This window comes from Psittacula echo (genome assembly GCF_963264785.1).
Source record: "Psittacula echo genome assembly, chromosome: Z".
Lineage (NCBI taxonomy): Eukaryota > Metazoa > Chordata > Aves > Psittaciformes > Psittacidae > Psittacula > Psittacula echo.
In genome coordinates, this window is record NC_137742.1 from 81,655,422 (window position 1) to 81,681,345 (window position 25,924).

At 38.2% G+C, this 25,924-nt stretch overlaps 1 protein-coding gene across 1 annotated transcript in view; it reads right to left on the reverse strand.

Annotated features, from left to right (window-relative positions):
- Positions 1–25,924, reverse strand: part of MCTP1 (multiple C2 and transmembrane domain containing 1) — a gene marked incomplete at its 3' end in the record, with an annotated part of 278,893 nt that overhangs the window by 110,636 nt on the left and 142,333 nt on the right. The window contains 2 exon segments of the mRNA XM_080636973.1: positions 8,913–9,006; positions 14,015–14,201. Coding sequence (XP_080493099.1) covers positions 8,913–9,006; positions 14,015–14,201 — 281 coding nt within the window.

Genomic DNA, 25,924 nt, shown 5'->3' on the forward strand with positions numbered 1-25,924 from the left:
AAAAATTATCAATAGATAAATAGTTTTCCTTATTTTTATATAAAAGAACCACATGCATTCAGAAAACTATGTGTTGTTTAGCACATCTAGCAAGTCTAAAAGTATGTTAAAACTCCTGTGATTAGACTTGTGCTGCCTAAACTCAATCACATAATTCTAAATTATGTCATCATCACAAGTATGCCTTTCACTACAGACTAAATCACAATTGTCACATATCACCATATGTCACCTGTCCTATGTCAACAAATTCTACCTGTATCGCTGTGCCTAATGAGGGTCTTCTGCCTAGCTCCCTGCTTCATGCCCTTCCTAGCTCTCCAGCAACTACTGTTCCAGTGACTTCAGAGGTACTCAACGCTATTGATTAGAAGGACATTCACAATTTTTTTCTGAATATGGCCCTAAATGTGCTCAGTGCTGTGCAAGGAGAGACTACCACCACCTGCTCTACCTCACACATTAAAAGCAGCACTGAAAAGAGCACTTACAATTTTGAGTAATCCCATGACCTCTCTAGGATTAATCATTATTATGCCCAGCACTGTTTCAAGGAATTCGTGATACAAGCAGTTAATAAAACCCAGTGAACTTCACCTTCCAATTTTCTGAAATCAGACCTGCAGTAAACCTCAGTAAGAACTAAAACAAATCTCATTAATCTGTTCTGTTGCTGTAATGTCTCATGCTTTTTGGACTCTACTTATACAGGACTAAGAGCTCCTGAAATGACAGAAATAAAGGACTAATTTACATAGTATACAAAATAATATGGAATGGAGGGCAGCTTCTCTTTGGACTGGCCTCCCTCACACTTTTTTTTAACCCTTTACCCGCTACAGAGCTGGATTATTTAAGAATGTACCCTAGAGGAATTCTACTTTGTAATGTAAACTACCACAGAAAAAAATTAAGTGGTAATTTCAGCTACTACTGAAAAAGATCAAGGAACTACTTATCCTTAGAAGCTTCCTGTTTTTTTCATCACACCACACGCTGCAGCTAGTTTGACAGATACCCTGGTTTATGCTATGCTGTACTGCATTTAATCTTTAGACAGTTGGTAAAACCAGAGCACAAACTGAGATTGCTTTACTTAGATCTAAGTAAAAAGTTTCACTTCCGTCAGCACTGTGTCCCTCACACTGCACACTATACATACATTAATTAACATGATACTTTTTTTACTTTTCATCTTATTTCTCTTAACTACTGCATGCCTCTGGATGAACTGTAAACCCATCAAGTGAAACCAGCTGAACAACAGCGGTTGAGATGCAAGTGAGGCTAACCAGGAACTAGAGAGGTCTTATTTGTTATTTGCTTCAAAACTCAAAGTCCCCCACAGCCAGAAATTCTGTCACAAAAGAATCAAAGCCAGTTCAGAGCTCAGATTCATTATCTGGATCTCAGAAGGTTGGCCACTGGAGGAACTTTTTTCTTCTACAGGTATATAAAATACACTTTTTCATCATAGAAGAGAGACCTGAATAGTGACAATTTTTAGTTGCTTCTCAAAATATTTAGAAAATCAAAACAGCAAAATCTTAACCATCACACAATTTCGGATTTCGAATTTTCCTCTCAAGTAGCTACAGCATCACATTGTCTAATGTTTTGGCCATGCTTTTCTTTTGAAAACATTTAAGAAAGGCTGTTTCCATCAGTTTGAAGGCCACAGGACTTCCGCATTTGTAAGTGAGCTGGCTCACTATGCTGGAACTCAGCAGCAGGTATCAAAGAGGCTACGTGGCTCGTGTGCCCTTGTGAACTATGTTTGAGGGTGGGTGGACCAGTTATCAGACAGAGGCCACTGCAGCCCACTTCCAGGCTGGAGGTGAGCTGTAATCTGTCCAGTCCAACAGGGAGCTAAAGCACAAAACATTGGGTGTCACCTCAAATTCAAGTCCAAAAGTACTGCTTTTTCACAAGAGATTGAGTGGCATGTGAACAATTCAGATGAAAGTATCTTTTGTCAATATTAGAGCTGTCAAACTGCAATACAATATAATTCATATCTCTGGGCAAGTTAAAGAGATATGTCCTCCAGTGGTCCCTGGGGGGGAAATTGTCCAATAAAAATTTTGGTTCTTGGCAGACTATTTTCCCAGCAAAAATTCATTTTGGGGCAGAGCAATTCTTCCAAACAGGGACTTCAACATAATTGCACTTTTGGACTCCTTTTCTAGCTCCACTTGCACACAAAGCTGAGTTTTCCTTGATGAAAAGCTATCAAAGCTTAAAGTTACATTTCTTGCTTGCAATGTTTAGTACCATTTAAACTGTGGTGTCCTTCTATTATAAAATTCTATTAAACATTTTTCTCCTGAAAACTGTGTGTCATTGTGTATTATTTGATTAATATCGTAAAAAAAGAGGAGAGTTTAGTAAACAAACATATGGGAGCATTGTATTTTATGCAGTTTGATGATTCCCTGTTTTAGAGAGAGAAAACCCACCTGCATACAGTCATGCTTTTCTGTTTCCAGTCTTTGAAAATCCAGCCCAGGAAAGAAAATAAAAAAATCAGAAAGACCATCAGTCACTGCAGAACAACTCGTTCTTTCTTAATCAGTGCTGCCATGGAGTCTTAAAAGAAACTACCATTGATGCAATTGCTTTTCAGAGTAGATGCAAGCCAAGAAGCATATGGCAGACCTACCTGTCCCCTGGAAAACTTATTGTACTTCAAAAGATTAACTTGCAAGAAATGGCAGAGAGCACGGGGTTAGCTCCCTGTAAGCCCTATGGAGATACTTCTACCATGGCTATAGAAAACATGCATTGTGTCATTACACGTCCAAAGACACAAATAATTTGCTGGTTTTGTTTCTTTAAGAGTTTTTTCAACTAAAGGAAATACGTTGCACACTAAATATAGATAGGCATCTAGCATTTACCTGCCACTGACCAGCCCTTAAAGTTACGTAAACTGATAGAAAGTCAACTCCAGCACTAGCTAGACCACAAAATGATTTTAAACAAGTCACTGAAATTTATTCTGCACTATTAGATGAATTTTTGCACTGTTAAAATTACATTATCAAAACTGAACTAGAATTCCAAAGATTACTGAAATTGGTTTTGATAGATTAAAAATTTAATAAGAGATGTCAACTCCATTTCTTAGAAGTCAACTTCACAAACCATGACTTCATAAAGTTCAACCAAGTTTAATGTGGTTATGAAAGCTGAAATATTGTTTGAATATTTCATAGGCTCTCATGGTTCTCCCCTACCGCTGGTGATGCCTGTCCATTATGGATCTGAGTCTCCACAGCCAAAAAAGGGCCTTTATTTTGGGCGAAGACAAGACAGTCAGTTCATGACTCTGGGGGGCAGTGCCACTCATGCAGAGGCTAATGTCACTAATGTTGTTCCAAGCTCCCTGCCAGCCAGCTGCTTGGAACAGAGCAGTCACTCTGACCTTTGGCCAGGAGGAGGAATGGCTAATAGCATGAGAAGCTGCCTTATCTAATGGATTAAGTACAGGACCCCAGCCAAATACCAGCTTTGACAAGGACTCACTCTGTTGGCCTTAGCTGAGCCAGTTAACCTTCCCTGTTTTTTCCCATCTTTAAAATAGAAATGATAATTCCTCTTTAATGGGGCTGCTGCAAACATGTTGCAATGGACCCATATCATGAGTGTGTAAGATATCTCACCATGTGTCGTTCAGTTAGCATCACAGTTGTGTCAAACTCATTCCCACAAAATATTTAGAGAAAAAAAATGAAAAATGTTAACAACCACGAGTCATCATTTCACTGCATATTTAATTCTAAATGCTGTGATTAACCAAGAATCTCTTTTAAGTCCTAATTTTGCCACTAGTATCCTAAGCCTGCTACTTTCTTAAAAAACAAGTCACTTTACAGTACACGATATTGGACTGATGTCTTGAGACGACCTATGAAATAGCAGCAGGTAAGATTTTATCTATCAGAGAACACTGCCCATCTAGTAGATTTCAGTACTTCATGAAGATAATTCAAGTGTATATTGAAATCTAGTTGCACTAATTGACAGAGCAAATTACTTCTGGAACCATATTTCCAAAGGGCCTCTGAATTTATTCCTTCAATTTTACATGCATGGGCTTCCATACCTTAGTGAATTTAACATTTGTGTACATTACTCTGACATTTCCTAGCATTTGAAGAACAATTTCAAAGGCTATTTTTGCACATGTGGTATGAGGACATTTTAGTAAAACAGATTTTAGAAAACTCATTTACATTCTGCGCATTTAGCCACCTTGGTATCTTCATCCTCATTTCAAGTAGTTTAATCAAAATTTTAACATGGAATTTTCTTAGAAGAGGGTCAGATTTTCATATATAAAACTGAAAAAGAAGGAAAAAAAATATTCTTCATTTTTTATGCTTAGTTTCTGTTCTTCAGAGGAGGAGACGCCTGAAAAGCTTTTCACTGTAAACTGAAATATCACCAAGTATCACTCTTCAGTAAAATCTTTCTGATATATCAGGTTCTGAAATCATGGTAACCAAAAAAAAAAAAGCCTCTCAGACAATTGATTAATAATAAGGTCAAAAATACAAGTAAATTTACTTCTAATGAAGACTGGAGACACAGCAATCAAAGTGTTAAAAATTCATTTCATGCACATCTCATTTGCCTCTTAGCTGATATTTATCACATAATTCTGTGAGAAAGTAGAGGCCTAAGATGCTCCAGATAAATGTCTCAATTAATTGTACAGAGGTAGCTCTCTTTGAGCTGAACCAGAGCTGTGAGCTCTTTATTAAAAGCACTATTCTGTAGCCTGTAACCTTGTTCCTTGACTCCTCTCTAGTTTCCAATTTAAACAAGTCCCCATGCGGCCCGCTCTAAAGGGCTTTGTCTCCCTGTCATTGTTAAGAGAGCCAAGGCATCCTGGAAGTGTGAAATCAGACCTCATGAGCTGAACGGTTCCCCAGGGAACGCCAGACCACGCAGAAGGTCAAAGTCATGGGCTGGACCATCTGAAAGCGTCTGATAGCCGGTCTGTGACACACCAAGCAGGGTGGGGGCAGGGGGAGCAGGGAGCCAGGGGGCGAGAATTGAACATGTCTTAATTAAAGCCCAAAGACAGCAAAACAAACTGTTTTCTAGTCAGGCCGTCACACAGAGCTTGGATTTTGCTCTGCTAATGAATCTGAGTTGCTAACTGTTATTCCTTAAAATAATAGGGCTTCTGCTGAAACTGATCAAACCATGATCAAACTGATCAGATGAAAGTGATCAGAGCACGTCTTTTCCCAACCTGCTTGTTTCTTGCCAATAATAAGGCAGAGGTTTTCAATTGTATTTCATGATTCAAGGAAAAGGAAGAGCACATCTCCCCAGTAAAGGAGACGCAAATGCTGCCTGCAAAGCCTGCAGTCCCCCACTGCAACACATCTACACCTCACTTTGCTGCAAACACAATATGCCTACCTATTACCCCAACTGCACCATGTCATAGGATCACAGAATCCTAGAACCATGGATTGGTTTGAAGCTCATCCAGTTCCAACCCCTTGCCACAGGCAGGGACACCTTCCACAAGACCAGGTTGCTCCAAGCCCCATCCAACCTGGCCTTGAACACTGCCAGGGATGTGGTGGCCACAGCTTCTCTGGGCACCCTGTGCCAGGGCCTCACCACCCTCACAGGGAAGAACTTCTGCCTAAGATCTGATGAAAGGTCTATTGTTTTCCAAAACTCATGCAGGTTAGGTGAACTGCATATGGTTTCAGAGGCTGTCATGGTAAGCTGAGTATGTTTTAATTCTTACTGCATCATCACATATTTCTTGGTGTAAAGGACACCTCTGTAAACACACATGTTGCCATGCCAGGGCCCCGCAAGCAGCTGAACCCTCAATAAGGTCTGTATGTGTTCCAGAGTAACCACAAATGAGCAAAGACTCCTGTGGGGAAAGAGGGATATAAAACTTTTTAGCTGAGATTTTAGGGAGAAAACAGCCTTACAGTGAACAGCTAAAACACAATGGAAGAGTCAAAGAACCTTTCCCTCTCAAGAAGAAAAAAAAAAGTAAACTCCATGTCTCTCCATTTGATAGATTATTGTTAAGGAAAAAAAAAAAATAACCCCCATATTTTCCAGATAGGGATATTTGCCGTGACCACAATTTCCAACAAAACATAATTTTGCATTAGTGGAAGCCCTAGAATTGTGTTTTGACCATGGAAAGATGCTGCTTTTGCAGAAGAAACATCCTCATAGACCTGGCAATTCTCTCAAAGGCCTCAGTCCTGGAAGACACCCTATTTTCCAGCTCTCCCTACAATCGAGGTCAGCTTTCAAGCACTGGCGGGGAATCTCCCAATCCTCTGGTGCTCCTCCCTTTCTTAGACTTCCCTGCAAGGAAGCTGAGTGAGGAGAGATCTCACTTTGTTCTTTTCTGTAGTATATTTAAAACTCAGTTCTGGCACATTTGAGCAACGCTTCATTTTCAAACAGGTGGTGCCACTTGCCCCCTGTCACAACTCCGCCCTAATTCTAGCCCACCCTGCCACCTTGTTCAATCTGTTTGGATGGGGGGAGAGGGCTGTTTGTAAACTGAGGCATGAGCCACCACCCTTAATCTCTCTCTTTTAAAAAAGTATCTACACTAACCTGAACAATTTGAAATGCACTGTCCAACACTGGGCTATTGAGACTGGAGAAAAAACTGCCCTTGACTGTCAATATCTTATTAGGGGCTTAGGTGAAGTGACCTACTGTAGTAGCATTCAGTTGGACAAGGCTATGGGCTTTCTAAGAAAAGCAGAAGAATTGAGGGTTTCATTAAAAGTAGTATGTGCTTTTTACTCATTTATTCAACGGGAGTCTCAATTGCTCTTTATTCATGCAGAGTTAATACAGTATTACAATGCTGCTCAATGAATGTATTGTAACAAAAGGAAAATTTCACAATTTGAAAGGAAAAAGAAATCCTTGCAACGGTAGCAAGATTGATGATTACTTAAAAGATTACAGAAATCTTTTTCTGTCTATGCTTATGCTTAATGATGGAATATTAAAGATTTTTAAAATCCACTCAGCCCAAACTAATAAATTTTGATTTATTGCTTCACATGAAAAAATTCCTCGAAGTGAAATCAGATGCATTCAGCAGACAGGAAGCAAAGCAAACCACACAGGTACTATACAGGTGTTTCAGCTACTTTTCAGACTCAGTGGAGAGCAAAAGATTAACTCTGAAAAAACAACATAGTAAGAACAGCAAACTAGTCCTTAGGAAGCAATCCTTAGTCGCGTAAATTACACCACTGATGACAGCGCTTTCTACACTGACATAACATTGCCCCATTGAACCAAGGTGGAGGGTCCAGTTTCAAACTATTTTTGCAAATCAAATTTGAATCACCAAATGACTACTTCACTTCTAAAAATTACTATTCAAAGTTTAATCTGAAATCAATGATCTGTATGTACTCATAAGTTACTAAAAGTAAATGTACATTACTGCAGCAATTAATAAAGCCTCTTTTCAAAATATGAGGTATTTTTGTCAAAATACATTGTTTCTGCAGTGTCTGGAATGCACAGCCATCTTACAAAACGTATCTGTCATGCAAACTTTGTTTTCTTGCCAATGAACAGAATATGCAGGACACGGGAAGGTATCCACTGTTCTTCCCTGTCTTCGTGACCGCCATTGTAAATGAAATGTCTGAAAATTTTTGGCAGCTCTGTACATCTCTAATTGAATCAAATGTATTTCCAAAAAATTTCTTCAACCAGCACAAATGACATGTTGATCTGTAAAAGTTGAAGACTGAACGAGGTCAGGGACTGAATTATTCCATTTGCCCCTGAATAACTTAATCTCTCTCTCTGTTCAGACCACATTAGATTACAAGGTCAAAGCAAAGAGAGGAATCTTTAGAAGCATTTCTCTAACCTCCCCGAAAATAGAATCTGTTATTTTGCGTGCCACAAACTGGATAATCAGTTATAGCAATAAAGTCTTTGCTCCTAACTTGGCTGAGGAAAAAAAAAAAAATACTGGTGCTCATGCTAATTCACAAAAAACTATTAAAAGTGAGTATGTTCTGCCTCTGTAACAGAACAATGTCCAGTTTGCAGTTAAACCAGCTAGATTAGTATCATTTTTTTTTTAATCTTTTTTTTTTTTTTTTTAAAGCAGAGATGACTGTTTTCTGACACAGAAGCAGCTCATTTTGCTCCATTCAACTTGTGCAGTGTGAAGGTGATTACAGGAGACAACCTGGATATTTCTGGTGAAATTTAGCCATTATGGCTGAAAAACTTTTTTCTTATTTTGAAAAGTAGAAGGTTGAATTATCCGTCCAGCTTATGTTACAAAAACAGAAAATAAAAAAAGACTTTCTTATTTTATTTCTTAAACAGACAAGCAGTAGTTACAGGAAACTGCAATTATTTTGCATTTATTTGAAATCTCTGAAATGACTGAAATGTCTGAAATCAACACCAGCTTTGCTAAATATTTGGCAGATATCAAGCTGTTCTTTTGGCAACAAATTTGAAGTTGCATCTAAATCTAGAACCTTTCATTTGCCTAGTCCTCTGGAATTCATCTTTAATTTGGATAGTTTTGTATTTTTTTGTCTACTAGAAAAAGAAGTCTTTTCTATGTATTTTTTTTGAGGACCTATGATGGAGAAAAATGTATATTTCACCCTCCTGAGAAGTAACCTATGTAGTGCTCTGCTAGCATTAGAACGACTTGCTGCCTTGCTTACAAAAATTTTGCTTGTTTGCAGGCTTTCTTCTTAATGAGCAGAAGGTGAGGCTGAGCTCTGTGAAGACAATAATCTTTAGATAAACTTCTGCTTTAAGCATAATATGTTTCACTTCTAAGAAGGTCCAGTCTTACTACGATATTTATTATCACAGAAACTAAAATGAATTCTTGCCTGTGACATCAGCTGCCATCAATGCTTCTGCCCTGATGACCTTCACCTGAAGAAATCCCACATCCTTCATGTTATGGAACATCATCATTGGACTCTAAAAAATAATAAAAAGAAAAAGAATTCTGGGTTGCAAAAAAGACAAACCAAAACAATATTATAGTCTCCTCCCCAGCTCAGATGTTAGTGTAATTTTGTCTAACATGCTCACACTTTTAAACACTATTTTCTGAAGAATGTACAGTTGTCAGTGTTTCTTTCAGTGTTTTGTAACTTTAGCTTCCCAATCAAGAAATGAAAAGGAAAAATGAGAATATGAATTATTAAATACATCACCAATTCTACTGCCTTAATCCTAATGACCAACTGTCCATCAAAATTTTAAACTGCATCAGTGTATTAATGAAATTAATACAATGAAACAGTTCCTCTTCCTGAATACTTTTATAAGATATATGTTCACATTTTCTATTTTTTCTATTTTTCTAATTTTTCTGTTTTTCACTTTGAGGGCTCCAACAAAATTTTGAACAATGACTTAGGGTCAGTATTTTTTTTCTTATTGTAGTTCACTATTATATGCAAGCTTGCACCTAGCTTGCAAATAACAAGAGCAAAAACAATCAAAAGAGAACTTAACAACTTAAATTTCATAATAATCATGTGCAAAAAATATATTTATATATATAAAAAAAAGAAGACTTAAAAGCTGGTTCTAATTCCATGGCAGAAAGCACTTACCATAAATTTTTACTTTTCTTTTAACATACATTTTAGCAATATATGCAGATATTAAAAAGAGGAATTGAAAATTAAAGAGTAGGCTAACACTTGCATTTATTCATCTAACATAGTTCAGAAAGCTGTTTGGAAAATGTGCTCTGTTGCTGCTCTTTTTTCAAATAACTAGAAGTAACAGTCTGGGAGCATTGCACTGGTTAGGTGTGAAATGTTAAAATCCCCATGATCTAGCTTTAAATATATTTTAATAGTTGCAGAATTTCAAATGATAGAATATTGAGTGCAACTTTAAATCAGCAATTAATTAATAACCAACCTGTTATTATCATTTAGTTTTAGATAACCTAGGGAAGGAACTCCAAAAGAGAAGACTAAAATTAGATTTTCAGGTTAATTTCAAATCATGTACTTTTATGTGGTCTAATTTTTGGTTGCTTTTGCAAGTGTTGTTTATAAATGCTAGCATGTAGCTTTATGTTGAAGTATTTTAAAATCTGGACTAACGCATTTAATGCCTGTGGACTTTTCTAAAATTTTAATGTAGTGCAGGTGAAACCTTTTCCTCTGCTTATGATAATGTCCAGATTTCTAGAAAACACTAACATCAGGTAAAACACCAAGTCAACAGTTCTTTAATTTATTATGAAGGCAAACTCGACTGTTATGGAAAAGCAGAATAAACAACTGATCTGAAAACCAAGGGCACTGTTTAAATGAAATATTAAATGTCATCTTGCAAAAGGTACAGTATGTTTATGCATAGATAACCTATATATTAAAATGGCCATAATATGCATTCCTTTATTAGTAAGACAATTCTAACAAATCACCTCATACTAATTTCACAAGCACCAACTGACCATCTACTCTTTACAGTGAAGGTTTGACCTTGGTATACAGAACAGTGGAACCCAGTTAAGTAATACTCCACATGCTACATACATATGAACACATGCATGCATGTTATCATGAGCTAATGATTAATAATATTTTTATAATTTTTAATACATTAATCACCAGAAATACAGCTTAAAAATACTGTCAGTCAAATTTAATCAGCACTCAATCCTCTGCTTGTGTGCTTACACACTTGAAGGTGGCAGAGACAGTGTTACAGATAGCACTGTTAAAATTCAAAAGCATGTTGGCACCATCCCTCATTTATTATAGTAATGATTAAGGTTCGGATGCTTCCTATCAGAACTGGGACTACAACAGGTATAATTCTGCTCTAATACCATGATGAAGGTGAAAGGATTTACAAAAACGCTTCTTCATTTCACCCAAGTTTCCCAATGAACAAAACAAACACCAAGCTGCAGAAAGAAAACAAAGCAAAAGCCAAACACAGAGCAAGCAAGCCAAATGACTTCCCCCCCTTCCTGCAGTGCCGAACAGTCCCCTTTTCTCCAAATTTCATCCTGGTCAGCTTATTCTGCCAAAAGGCACCCACACTGTATTTCACTTTGCTACCTTTGTCAGCATCCCGCAGAATAATTATTTTTGAACTTTCAGTTCCAGCAAGTCATCTGTCTTAGATACATTTACTGCACATCGTGACTTGCGGAGACTGATGGAAATGTGTACAATGCTGTGGCAGAGACTGCAGAAGAAGCAAATTACTTTAATATGTTACTTTAAATACATAACCTTAAGTAATGATTTATCAGATGATATTCTGTCTTCTTATTTATGACTATTGTTGAAGGCCTGGAAACCTGCATGGCTCCTGAAGCCTGAAATTTCCATAGCAGAGGAATCCGTGATTTGCTGTGAATCTTTTCAGCCCTCAATAGATGGGAAAAGATTGAAATGCTCTGGAGATGAGTCCTCTTTAGTTCTTTAATGAAAGGCTGTATAATATATTTTCTGTATGGCTGCAGCAGCTGTCAGGGAGAGCATCTCAGTTCAGCTCTATTATGGGAGAAGCAATACCCCATCCTATGGCATCAAGATACACTGAGGGGCCAGTGCTGATTGACAGCTTGTCACCATGACGTCTTATTCCATCTCTGTTATGGAGAAAATTAATGTCACACCACCAGCCTTATGACTCGCTGTCATCTTAGAACTGCTCACCTTTTATCAATGCTCTAAATAACATTTCAAGCCCATCGTCTCACGGTGGACAATCTGGTCAAGGGACATTAAATCGGATGACTGTGAAATGTCATAATAAAAATGGAATGCTAACAACTTCTTCTCTAAACTAGCTCCTCTGGTTTTTAAACTGTGACAAGGGGGACCATGGGTTCAGCACACCCGTTCTGAAAAGGTCATACAATCTCTCTTGGTCTGTACCCATTAATGCGCCCCCCTCCTCACCCCAAAAGGAATTAATCTTTTCAGACAATTGTGGTAAAATAATGGTTCAAACAGTAATGCCTGTTTAATTTGTAAGGCTCTGATGTTCAGCTACAAATGGTTAAATGACAGTAATAGAGTCATTTTCCAAGGCTATTTGATCTGATGGCAAGGTCAGCTCATTAACTGGTTTTGGCTGCAGAAAGGGTGCAAAATACATTTCTCAAATCGTACCTAGATTTTTTTTTAAGAGGACAAAAAAGAAACCCCAAAATACAGCTACTCAATAGGGAAAAGTACATCTTGCTCATTGCATACTCTTCCTTTGTATTGGTTCTGAAGGAGAAAGATGAATACCAAAGATAACTCAAACATCAATAAAAATAAACTACTTGAATTTCATTAATAGTTATAATTTCTTTCTTCTGCTACCCACCAGTCATTTTAATAAAAACAGTAAAATTTGTCACAAAGGTACATCGATACTATAATTTTCCAAAACACATAATGAGAAATTCATGCTTCTCCAATATGAACATCTTCTAAAAAATATAAATGTTTTTAAATGCTTACAGTAATGTAAACCCAAGAAAATATACATATCTATTGAATATGTAAGAAACAGAAATAAATAGATTGGTCTTATACCACATGATTTTGCTTTACACTGGGAACGAAAAAAATTGAGAATTTTAGGAAAAACAATTAATAATACACAGTTGCCACATGTTTCTATACTGCTACTGAAATTATCAAAACTATCAGTATCACTTGGGTGCCATATCACCACACACAACAATTCACAGAAATATGGTACTGTTGCACTTGGTGGCAGGAAGTATGTCACTGCAAAAACATATCCACCAGAAATTTATTTATTTATTAAGGTCTATTTTGACAACCACAGACTGTCTATGTGAATTCCAAAAGGTGCACTCTCTTAATTGTAATTATTTTTCAAAGATGGTGCACAATACATTAGCTCTCAGTTGGTTTAGGAATACTATGTTTAGCCTCACTAAGTCACCTCTATTAAACTGTGTTTATGATAACGCTATTGGTGTCTGAGTTGTACAAGCATTAGCAGACAGCTGATTCAGTGGAGATAGCCAGAATAAATTTGCTGAAGCGCACATCCTGCTAATCTGTTTGAAGAATATTGTACAGCATTAGTACTAGCACTTCATGTTATCTGCACAGCCTGATAAGGTACATCTTTATTAAATTCAGTTATTGAAAGGATGTCAGTCATGGAATAGGAATATTTTAAAATAAAAATAAAAAAAAAAAAAATTAAGTGGCTCTTTGTTAACCAGAGCTTGGTTTAACGCCTGAGTGTCTACAGAAGCCTTTCTAAACACCTGGCAGCATTGTACAATAAAAGCCTTGTAATTTTAAGTGGAAATAGCTATGCTTTTTTTTTTTTTTTTTTTTTTTTATTATTTCTCCATGTGTAGTTACTTTTATTTAGGTATTAGCGAACACTGGAGTAAGAGCTCCCCCCTCTGTTGCTTTGATAAAACTACACAGATTCTGAGTAATGTGGAAAATAAAAATATTTTGGTTTGGAATATTTTTAAATAGAAATATTGCTTAAAACAATTATTTTGATGACACAAAATATTAGTCCAGCCTCTAATGTGCAGGTAAAAAAAAAAAAAGTTTTCTTGCCTTTTTGTAGATGTTTAAAAAAAGCTGAAAACTGCTGGCACGTCAACCCATTTGGAGTAAATACTCTAGAAAGTATACAGTCACTGACTGACCCCTTAGTTATTTTGTACTTGGTAAAATTATCTGCAAGGCAGTAAAACTAACTTCTTTAACCCCATCAAATAGCTGAATCACTATGTTAAAAAGCCCTATTGTATAAAGAGTATTTGTATTCTTCTTGATGTTAACTGTACTAGCTGTGATAACACTAGTAACTAGCTTATATGATTGTCACTGACTGAGTGTGATAAGAATATAAGAGATATATGTATGTTTTTCCTCCCCCAATAGTTATTACTTATACAAGCAAACACTTTGCAAGCAAAGGGCAAAAAAGAAGCACTTCATACATATCTCTTCAGTATCTCCTCTCGCTCCTTCTGGTCCTCCAGGGAGTTGGCGGAGAGGTCAGAGATAGTGACTGCAGCTGAGGCTGTGAGAGTGACCAGCAGCACCAGGTATCCCTCTCCCTCCTCCAGCGGCATCTCCAGTTTGTGGGTTTGTTCTTTACTCAGGGTCGACAAGTCAACCTGGCACCTATGAACAAACATTCTCCATCAGCATGCAGTTTTCTTCACATCAAACAGAGCACATTGCCTTACTTGCCTTCAGCCGGACAGAAAAAATAAGCAGAAATCCCATTCCTTCCCAGCTTGTGGAAGGATTCCCCTTCAGCTTCAATCTATGCCGTTTGCTTGACCTTTTTTTTCTTTTTTTTTTTTAACCTACGACCTGTTATCCCTATGAACATTAAATATTAAAAAGAATGTAGACACTAGAAACAAGGTTAATTAATGTGTCTTACTTGAATGCCACCAAAGAGGATTTTAAAAATCCAGTTTTGGATGCAAATTGTTTTTTAATTACACCTCTTGTATAAACACAAAATGGAAGTTTTGATGTGAATATTTTTTATGCCATTCATCTAACAACAGTAAAAATCCCCAAAATAAATAAATAAATAAGTTAATAAATAAACTGAAAATCTGCGCGGACTTAATTGTGATGGAGTTGGCATGATTGAGCATAGAAAACCAGGACTGGAGCACCACCCAAAAGGCTCAGCTGTTCTGCAGTAAGCTGTGCATGTGCAGTCAAAGCTCCATGCAGGCATCTAAGATAAAACCTCATGCCACAACCCCCTATATAATAAGATGACCCTCATTGTAATGAGCAGGGACCACTTATAACTGCACAGACTGGCTGAAAGCTGCTTGATCCCCTTCTGAATAAACCCTGGTTGTACTGTACACTGAGCTAATGAAGAATGGCTTTGTATGTGGCAGCCAGCAGAAATAGCTTTGGAACACCTTTAAAAATAAAAGGTAGAGCATTGAAGGGAAAAGAGTATCACTGCTAACAAAGAGCTGTCCACAAGCTTTTAATTAGAATAAGAATACCTTAGGGTGAGTCATTAGTCTGTGCAAAGCTTATAAGTTTTAATATTTTAATTTGTATAATTCGCTAATTTCAACTTTCCTAAATTGAAACTCTGAGCATGCTGGGAAATTCAACACCTATGTCAAATGTAACGCCACTGTGCACTCCTCTGGAATTTCTGTGAAAAAGCACTATTTGAATACTTCTGATAGCATCGCCCAGTAATATTTTGCCAATTCATTACTCTAAATAAAAACAATAATAGTATTGAAATAAAGTAAATGAATATATTCTATATACAGTTAAGTCACTGAATACTCTGCTTTCAAAAGCAACTATTTAATGTGACAACCACATGTTCTGTATGCCACTCTCACTAAACTAAACACCTAGCAAACTCTTTTCATAAAATGTCAATTGATTTTGAAGAGAAAGATAATGTGTGACCTCAGTGCCAATAAACTGAGAAAAAAGTGGCAGACATGAATAAATAGGCATTTAAGGACAGGAAATAGCCAATTATGAGAATAAATGCGGCCTCATAAAACGGATCCTGTGCTATCACAGGGAGATTAAATTTGCTACAGGAAATTTTTTTTTTAATTTTTTTTTTTTTAAATGTACTCTCTGTAGTGCAGCTGTCAAAATTGAGCTACAGCAAAGCTCATAGAGTAACAAGGTTCAATTATTTTACAATGGAAAAAAACCTCCAACTGACGTAGAATTCTGAGCTGATTATTTACCTTTTATATTGAATCCTTTCAATGATAAGGAGTGAGAGATTACGTTAACTGTAAGGAAAGACTAAAGCTGTTGTTAGTGCAGGCTGGCGGTCAATACAAGTGTCGCACATGTACAAAGACTACCAAATTATTATTTAGGCTGCAGTAAGGTGTGTAAAGCCCTCCTTAAGATAAAAAATATTGGAATCATGCATCCAAAGCTGGAGATGTGCCTGGTTTAAATATTCTTTGATAGTTAATATCAAAACAGATAGCACTCAAAAATACGTCTCTGCAACAACATTACATCTTTAAACAATAATCATTGAAAGAATCAGACTAAACTGTCTTAAAGAAAGTCACTATGATACAAGTAATGTAGAAATAATCCACTTCTGACCCAAAACCAGGCACAAAAGCTACCCCACCAGAACAGAAAACCTTCATGCATGAGAAAACTGTGATGACTGTTAAAATTACATGGTTTAGATCAGAGTTCCAAGCTCTCCTATTCCTGAAGTTACAGGACATTTGCAAAACTAATAGTCCTTGCTATTTTTTATTTAGGTCAAAAGAAACAATTGGTTTTACCTGTGCACCTTTACTACATCTATAAAATGTTCCTAATATCCTAACATCTAGAACGAAGACCTAAGAAACGTCACCACTCTCTGCTTGATAGATCTCCATGATCACCAGCTTGGTATTTCCTAAAATCATACAACAGGTAGGAAGTTATCTGGAAGCTTCTTCCACCACGTGCCTTAACCATTTTAACAGGAAAAATATCCTCTGAGGGCCCATAGATAACTTGATGAAAACAGTAACTAAATTGGGCCAACAAGAATGCTGGAAAGGGGCTATGGACAAAGGCCTGTACGGACAGGACAAGGGGAATGGCTTTAACCTGACAGAGGCAAGATTGAAATGAGATCTTAGGCAGAAGTTCTTCCCTGTGAGGGTGGTGAGGCCCTGGCACAGGTTGCCCAGGGACACTGTGGCTGCCTCATCCCTGGCAGTGTTCAAGGCCAGGTTGGATGGGGCTTGGAGCAACCTGCTCTAGTGGAAGGTGTCCCGGCCTGCAGCAGGGGGTTGGAACGGGATGGGCTTTAAGGTTGCTTCCAACCCAAACCAGTCTGTGATTCCGTTCAGGAGTGTTGCTGATGTTTTTTGTGGAAATGCAGGTTGAGCACATTTCTGTGTGTGCACCGCTGGGCGAAAGCACATTTCTTGTTCTATGCCATGTCCTCTCCTCTGCCTTGTAGGACATGCAGCTTCTAAGAAACCTGGTTTTGCTGAGGCACTGCCTAAACGCTCTCCTAGAATACCTTTAGAATACCTAGAACCCTGTGCTAGAATAACCTTTACAGACATCAGTAGGAAACTCACAAACTTCTATTTGGATTAGCTTCCTTACAAGCCCTGAAGTTAACAAAAAAATTCTAAAGATAAATAGCTTTTGGAAAGTTCAAGGTGACAATGCCCCTTTACATATTACTGAGAGTATATACAAGTATTCCAAGCTTTGAAGCTTTAGCAATTTTGACTTTCACATCAGTTAAGATGTTCTGTTAAAAGACATTTGTCACAAACAACTGTTCCCATGGAGAACAAAGATGCTTTGAGAATGAAGGTGAATTAGAATGTTATCAGAATGTTATCAGAATGTGATGCAGAATGATACTGTTGTGGCAGAAAATTTTGTCTTGCATTCTCAAATTGAGGAACATGAAAAATTACAGCCATTTGAGGAGACCATAAGTTGCATAAAACTGGCAGCTGTCACAAGGCAGGAGATAATAGTGATTATGGACAATTCTGTTTCTCATAGAATTCCTAGTTACATGGTGCTGCTGAAAGAAAAAGTTCTCCAGCTTTGCAGAAGTCAGCCTGAAGAATTCATAGAATCATATAATGGTTTGGGTTGGAAGACTAAAAGGTCATAAAGACTTTAAAGACCATCTGGTTCAAACCTCCTGCCATGGGCAGGGACACCTTCCACTAGACCAGGTTGCTCCAAGCCCCGTCCAACCTGGCCTTGAACACTGCCAGGGATGAGGCAGCCACAGTGTCCCTGGGCAATCTGTGTCAGGGCCTCACCACCCTCACAGGGAAGAACTTCTGCCTAAGATCTCATCTCAATCTTGCCTCTGTCAGGTTAAAGCCATTCCCCCTTGTCCTGTCCCTGCAGGCCCTTGTCCAAAGCCCCTCTCCAGGTTTCCTGGAGCCCCTTTAGGCACTGGAAGCTGCTCTAAGGTCTCCCCTTAAGGAGCCTTCTCTTCTCCAGGCTGAACCAGCCTAGCTTTCTTAGCCTGTCTCCAGAGCAGAGCTGCTCCAGCCCTCGCAGCAGTTCTGTGGCTTCCTCTGGCCTCGCTTCAGCAGCTCCACATCCCTCTTGTGTTGTTGCCCTAGAGCTGGACACAGGACTGCAGAAGGGGTCTTCCCAGGGCACAGTAGAGGGACAGAATCCCCCTCCTCGACCTGCTGCTCATGCTCTGGGGATGCAGTCCAGCACACAGGGCAGTTCTGGGCTCATGCACACACTGCCTGTCATGTTCAGTTTCTCATCAACTAACATCCCCAAGCCATTAAAAATAGCCATTACCTTCACAGACACATTTTCAAGCATGGCTATACATGGCATTTCAGGGAATTTAATTTTTTTAGTGCACTTTGAATATTTTGCATTTCTCCACTGCCCCTCACTGTATGGTCCCTGCAGTGCCTGACCTGTGTCAGCACTGGAAGTGGTAGGCAGGGGCTCTGGCTGGCTGACTATTCCAGGAGAGCTATGGAGGCACATTTCAAACCAGCTCTGCATATGAGCATTATCAAGTACCGGGTGGATCTGGATTTTTGGCTCTTGGGAGATCAGGAGGGAATAAAAACACGAGTGCCTCAAGATACCAAAGTATCGCAGGAAAGTCGCTGTGGAAACAAGGTACAGCTCCCATGGAAGGAAATTTGAGGATTCAAGGGGAATTCACCACTTCTCTGAAACTGTGTTCAGTGTGCTAATCATCCAAACTGTTAGAAATGCATTTCTGATTTATTTTTAATTTGAAATGAATCTGGCCTTTGGTTCTTCTAATGCCTTTGTTTACTCTGTTGAAAAAGCCTTTAGTGCTCAGTGTTTTCTTCTAGTGGAGGTACTTATATACCAAAATCATATCTCTTCTTGATCTTCTTTTTGATATGCTAAACACCTTCAGCTTCCTATACATTTCCCTGGAACACATTTCCTACAGCCCTCAAATGAGTTTTTGTAACTTTTCTGATCCAGTGAAATTCCCCTGCATCCTTTTGAAAGTGTGGAAGCCAGAACTAAATGTAGTATTTTATTATCAGCATGTCTAAGAGGTAAAAATCACCTCCCCTCTCTAGTTCTAACAGAATCTGGAATGTAAGACTGCGTTGGCACCCTGGTGAAATGTCCTTGCTAATGAATGAATTACAAAGGTAGCAACATGACACAGAAGGCCTCTTAAAAGCCAGGTGGCCAGGCAAGGGAGAGACAGCAGACAGCAAGATCATTTTCTCACATGACAAAATAAAGCATAAAAGAGGAATTGGTACAATCCTAAGTGATAGGGACAGAAAAGCACCACTTGGCTACAACCCAGGCAACTTAATTATCATCAGGACTTGTTCAGGAAGACAGCCTTTTAACTCCACTGTGATCCAGGTCTACGCTGTTCCAAAGGATGCCAGGGAGAGGAAACTGCGTGATCCTGCAATTAGAACTGAGCTGATCACACATCAGAAGCAACGAGGCATAAGCTGCTACAATCTGTGAGACTCCATATCCTTTATGAGCAGAGTACAATGTTCCAGTAAAACCAAGAAACAAACAGAGAGGGGAAATTCTCCAACAGAAAGCACTGACAGCAAACAACAGAGCTCGGGGAGACAGGACCGCAGTAATGTGAAGTTCTTGGAAGAACCAAAGCTCGGAATTTTTAAGTGTAAAGATAATGACAAAAAAATAAAAAGACAGATCCTACATGATTCTTGTGATTGGCGGTCGATAGAGGAGACAGACTGGAAAACAGGAGATCTCCCAGAGATGGAGACTGTAACTTGGCTAAGTAGGACACTGACTCGGGGGGAGAGTGGTGGCGAGATTGGGAAGCTGGAAAGGATCCCTGAGAAGATGGAAAGGATACCAGGAGATTGGAGAAGATTCCCAGGAAGTTGAAAGGGGTCCACATGAAGCTTGAGAAGGTCATTGGGAAAATGGAGAGGATTCCAAGGAAGCTGGAGAGGATCCTTGGAAAGCTGGGAGAACTCAGAAGGACCTGGGAAGCGGTGCTTTCATGCAGCAACACACGGAAAGCAGGAAAGAGCTCTGCAGTTTGGGCTAAGTCAGTCTTGAAAATAGAAATATGAGAGCTAGATGAAACACAGGACAATGTCACTGGTCAATGAGCAATTCCTGAATACAGTCACGCATTTATTGCTTGATGAAAGAAAGCCTGTGCCACAAAATCCTGCTGGAGGATTTTGAAATGACCAATTAACATCTTCCTAAGCACAGCTCTTCACAGAGAAACCACGGATTTACTTTGGAGACAGCAGAGGGAGAAAAAAAGCAGTTGCAGACCTTTTGTGTGGTGGTATTTCCTTTGTTGTACTTGTAGCACAGCCATACACTCAACAGACAAGTGCTGCTAGTGTGTCACAAGTGCAATTTCTTTGCAGCAAAACTGACCTTGCTTTGCTTTGATAAATATCATGTCTTCCTACATGGTTCTCCTCTCACTAGTTGGTCCAAGCAGTTTTGCAAGAGCTTTCCCACAGCTCCAACCTTCCACAAACCCTCACAAATGCCTATTTTAAACCCCTAACCACTTTTTACGCTTATTGTCATGCTCCTCATGTTTGGGCAGTTACTCCACTTTTCCTTCTCCCTTGCACTTATTTTGCCATTTTTCTGTCATTTGGTGGGAGGCAGGGGGTCAAAAGAAGGATCCATAAACATAATCCATAAATATAATCCAGCTTGTGTGCAGCATTCTGCATTTCAGAATACTTTGGAGAATACTATCAATTTTGCAATAGTGTGTGGACATAACAACTATCAGTAAGAATTGTAAATAGTGAAATACCTGACAAGAGAAAGTTTCTGAAGATACGTGAGCCAAAACTGAATCTTTTTTGGCTTTCTACCAGACCAGCAGTGCCCCTGCACTAACAGAACTTAAAATTTTGAGGGATAGTAATAAATAAGGTGTGGAATACCTAAAGGCTGAATTTTGAGATGCAGTATTTACATCCAGCTCCCTTTGACAAGTCAAAAATGGAGATGCTCAGCACCCCTCAGGATTTGTCAAGGGCCAGCCTGCCTGCAGCACTTTAAGATTTTAATGCTTTGGGCAAAATCTTCATTTTAGATAGAGAAACAGATCTGCAGTAATTTAACTTTAGTCATCATGTTTAATCAACAAACTATTACACATTATTATATTGTACGCATCCCCAAAAATCTCTGTAGCTTCATTACTGTGAAAAAAATAAGCAGTTAAGGTATAGCAGGTTAGGTGTTGAAATTTTCAATACTTAGTTTTTAATATTTTACCTTTGTATTTCATAATTATGGTGTGTACCCATGCACACTTGCACACAAAAATAAATCTGAATCTTCATGGCAATATTCAGGGAGATTTCAGGGTGCTACAGATAAAATTAATAAATAGCCCTAACAAATACACAAGGTCTTTTGTTCTTAATTTGCACCAGATGGGAAAAAAACATACTACCATCTACAAATACCAATGAAAATAGATCTAGATGATGTGAACAGTAATTTCCTGGCAAAAATATGAGTGAAATCCAGTGTCATTTTAACAATAAATGCACATTTTTCATAACAATAAATAATGCTATAAATCCTGCTGTACTGGACTGCAAATAAATTCAGCTGAAAAAAACTGTATGACATGGGATTTACTTATCCTGTATGTTCACAGAAACAACTTATTCTCTGACAGCACTCATTCTTGGCAATTTATTCCACCTGTCAGCAGCCAATTTGTTCAGATTACTGCTATGCATAAAGTTGTAACAATCATGAGGATTTATTAGCTGATTATTGTAAAGGTGACAGCCAGGATCACCCTCAAAACCAGAAATGATAAGAAAGTTAAATAATTACATGAAGACTAAAACCATTCCACCTTCATTTTGATCTTAGTATTAGCTACATAAACCTACTGCAATATATGCTGATAATAACAGGAGTATATTGAGTCAATATGGATGAGAAATTGTTCTCTTATAGCAAAAAAATGTGAATGTTAAATGTACTCAAACTGAACAATATACACACAGACTTATGTATTTCTATTTATCAGATGAAACAATGACTAATAATGCTCTCTCAAGTCCATATGCTTATTTGAACTCAAGAATGCTGCCCCTATGGCTTTAGCTGCTGGTGCTTTCCAAAAAAACCCCAAACTTCTAGAGCTCATGTCTTTGGACTTGGAATCACAGAATCATATAGAATCAGGCTGTTTTGGATTGGAAGGGACCTTAAGATCATCCAGGTCCAAGCCCCTGCCACAGGCAGGGACACCTTCCACTAGACCAGCTTCCTCCAAGCCCCTGCCATGAACACTGGAAGGGATGGGGCAGCCACAGCTTCTCTGGGCAACCTCTGCCAGGGCATCATCACCCTCACAGTCAAAAATGGGGGTTTTTTTTGAAACAAAAAAACCCAAACAAGCCTAAAACAAAACCCAATCAACCAACCAAAAAAACCCAACAACCCAATACTAAACTCTCATGGTGATGAAAGAGTTGTGGGGTTTTTTTAAAAAATAAGATATTCAGAAGAATGCCAGAATTTAATCTCCTGCATGATGAAGCTCAGTCCTGGTTAAGCCCTGTGATTCACCATACAAATCAACATCTGTTCAGAAATAGATCTTTCTTGAAGCTTTCATCTGAGATATTTTTCCAGGCTTTTGAAATCCAAAAGAAACATTGAAACGGTTCTACTATTTCATTTTTTTCAGAGTATTCCAAGATGAAAGTTCACAGGGTACTACATCCTTTAAATTTTCATGGAGAATGCACACAAACTCAAATGAATTCTATGAAAACATAGTGCTCAAAGAATGGAAAGCCATCAGTGTCTCCTTTCAGGAACTCCCATACTGAACTTGCCTGGGCACCAAGACGAAGAGAGAGCTTTATGATAGTTCTGTGAAAGACATGTCTTTCTTCTTCTCTGAATCAGGATGCTGTGCTGTAATTCACACTCTCTAAACACCTTCCTCTCTCTTACAAGCCACCCCTTCTACTTCCACCTTTCTCCTGCCATGCCACCCCAGAGCCAGGATTTCCCTTTCATGTCTTCAGCCTTCTCAAACATCTTTCTTATGTCTTCCTGTTCTCAACTACAGATTACAGATAGTCTAAGCCCTCGCAGTCTGAGCACACATGCCACTGCTATCTCATCACATTCCCAGCTTCACCTGCCCCTGAACATGTTCCAGCCTAATGAGCATGAGCAGGGGCCACAGGCATCTACATTCCTGACTTCCCACTTCTTTTATTTCACTGAAGTCCGGCAGAGACAGAGTATCGTGCCAGAAGTTATGACATTATGCTTTGGAATAAAATCTGCAAGTTACAGAGCTTATCATAGTAAGAGCATTTCAGCTCAAGGGGATTTCCCATGCTATTTTCCAGGAGGAACCCGGAGTTTGTCCTTTCAACCTCTCACCTGGCAACCCTGATCTCCTACCTCCAGCTCCATTTGGAACCACTGAACCAGTCTTAGGGATGGCTGTCTTCAAAGAGATTCCCTGGCAAAGCTGCTTGGTAATGCCTGTTTTTCTGCTAGCCTTCACACATGTTCTGTAGCAGATGAACATGGAGGATGCAAAACCCCAATACCATGGATGAGAGGTGAGAAATACTGCTTAAACAACCTTTTCTTTTGTTTTCTCAATTTGGTCTGCTGTGTCCCTCAATAAATAGGATCTCTTCAATCAATGTGTCTTCTTCCTAACCATACTTTGGCCATGCAGGACATCTTCAAGCAATAATTATTTTCATTTGCATTTAATAAAATTATTTCCCTATAACAGCTGCTACTTGCACATTGTTAAAGAAAGGGGGCAGATCAATGTCAGATGAAAGGGATTCCTCTTCATTACTAAGCAATGCAAGAATACCACAAGCAAGTTGGTTGTTTCCCTCCCACAGCCTCATTATTACTTTCCCTGGAACCTGAACCAAAATATTAGATATACTTCACACGCCTTGAGAGTCACAGAGCCTTAATGGTGGAGCAAGACTTGGTCATGATTTACAAAATTAATATGCATTTTGCATAACATACACACACTAGCAAGCCTTTAGTGTCTCTACCAAAATACTTCCAACTTTTAGAGGCAGCCTCGAAAGGAGAAACTGGGGAAAAGAGAGGTCAATGTAAAGTGGAGCTGTCAGGTGTCAGTGATTTTTATCCACAGTGACTGGAAAAGAGTGTCAGAAAGGGGGAACATGAAGACCTATTTTAGTATTCAGATTGAGCTTGACAAATGACAGATTTTCATGGAAATCTTCATGGAGAGGAATTTGCTTGCAGGTTGCATTATCCAGAGATAAGGTTCCAACAGAAGGTGAAATGGGAGAGTGTCTGAAAGGACAAACTGAGGAGGAGTTATACATACACTGTCAGCATACAGGCCACAAAAATCAGGAGCAGCAAGATTTCAGGGAAAAATACCATTGATTTTGTTAAAATTAGTTATATGCTGCAGAAGTACTACAGATTAGCTTTGCCTAATGAGCACCTTTTTTAATATAAGTACTACATCTATTGGAAAATTATATAAAACAAAACAAGGTTCTCCCATTGAAAAATGATGAAGGCTTCAAGAATTCTTTTATGAGAGACTTCTCATGCTATCAAGTATTTTTAGCCAAAATAAAACGTAGAATTCACTTGTTACTTGCAAAATAGCATGTAAGTTACTAAAAAGAGGCAGATGCATAATTAAAGACATTCAACTTTTTTAGGTATCTGAAAAACTACCCAAGCAGATCACATGTTTCAAGTTACAAATTTTCCTTTTCTAATTTCTCTATCACATTGTTATCTAGATTTCAAGTGTTTTTGAGAAAAAATGGTGTCTTTTATTTTATGCAATGCTCTTACATTCTTACATCTGGTAACAGTAACAACGTAAGTACTGCTTTGATAACAGTCTTCTGAAAAATCACAGTTGAAAACTCTGAATCTCAACATCATTTGGAAAGGAAGGTTAAAGCTAAGCAGAAAATAGGAATAATTTCCCAAGGTATATCACATGTTGACAGAGGACTAAATTATTTTGTTACTTCAGAAAAACAGTTATTGTTACCATATGCACCAACTGAAATCAAGACAGGGAACAAATGCAACATGAACTTCAAATATAAACATATCATCCCTTCCATAGGGTTTCATCATATAAAATAAAATCCTGCTGTGTAGACTTTTGAGAAGTGGTTTTGTTGATATTAAAGCTGTTTGCTTGCCACAGACTCCGTATGTGTCCTGAGTTCCCACAATTTTTGATGGCAAATAAACACAGAATATTATCCAACTGATATCATTTGACAAAGAATGCCATTACCCTAAACAGAACAAGAGGAAGGAAAAAGTCAGTAGAAACATAACCACGCTGACAATGAAAAGTACATGCTTGGTCTTTTGGATTTCCATTCCTAATTATAACTAGTAAAAAAAAGTAATTCTACTAGTTAACAGCATCAATGCAACCAATATTCTAACACACAATCAAAATATACAGGATTAATAATTATTACTATTATAATTATTGTATGGTTATCATTTAAAGTGTGATGTAAACAAATATCTGAGCTTTTCAAACAGCACCTACTTTGTGGTTGACATGAACACAAGACAGTTTTTCCCCCTATTAGATAACAGTTAACACCATTGTTAAAAAAACCCATTAGTATCTTCTTCCTACACAGTACAATAAAGTGTGACCAGGGAAATTTATACAATTTCTTGAACTCTAAGACAGATCCCAAACATTTGCTTTTCCCAGATCAGGTGAATGATCTTATTTCTCTGCTCCAAAAGCTGTGTGTAGCCTTTCAAGACTCTCATTACATTTACTTAACAGATTA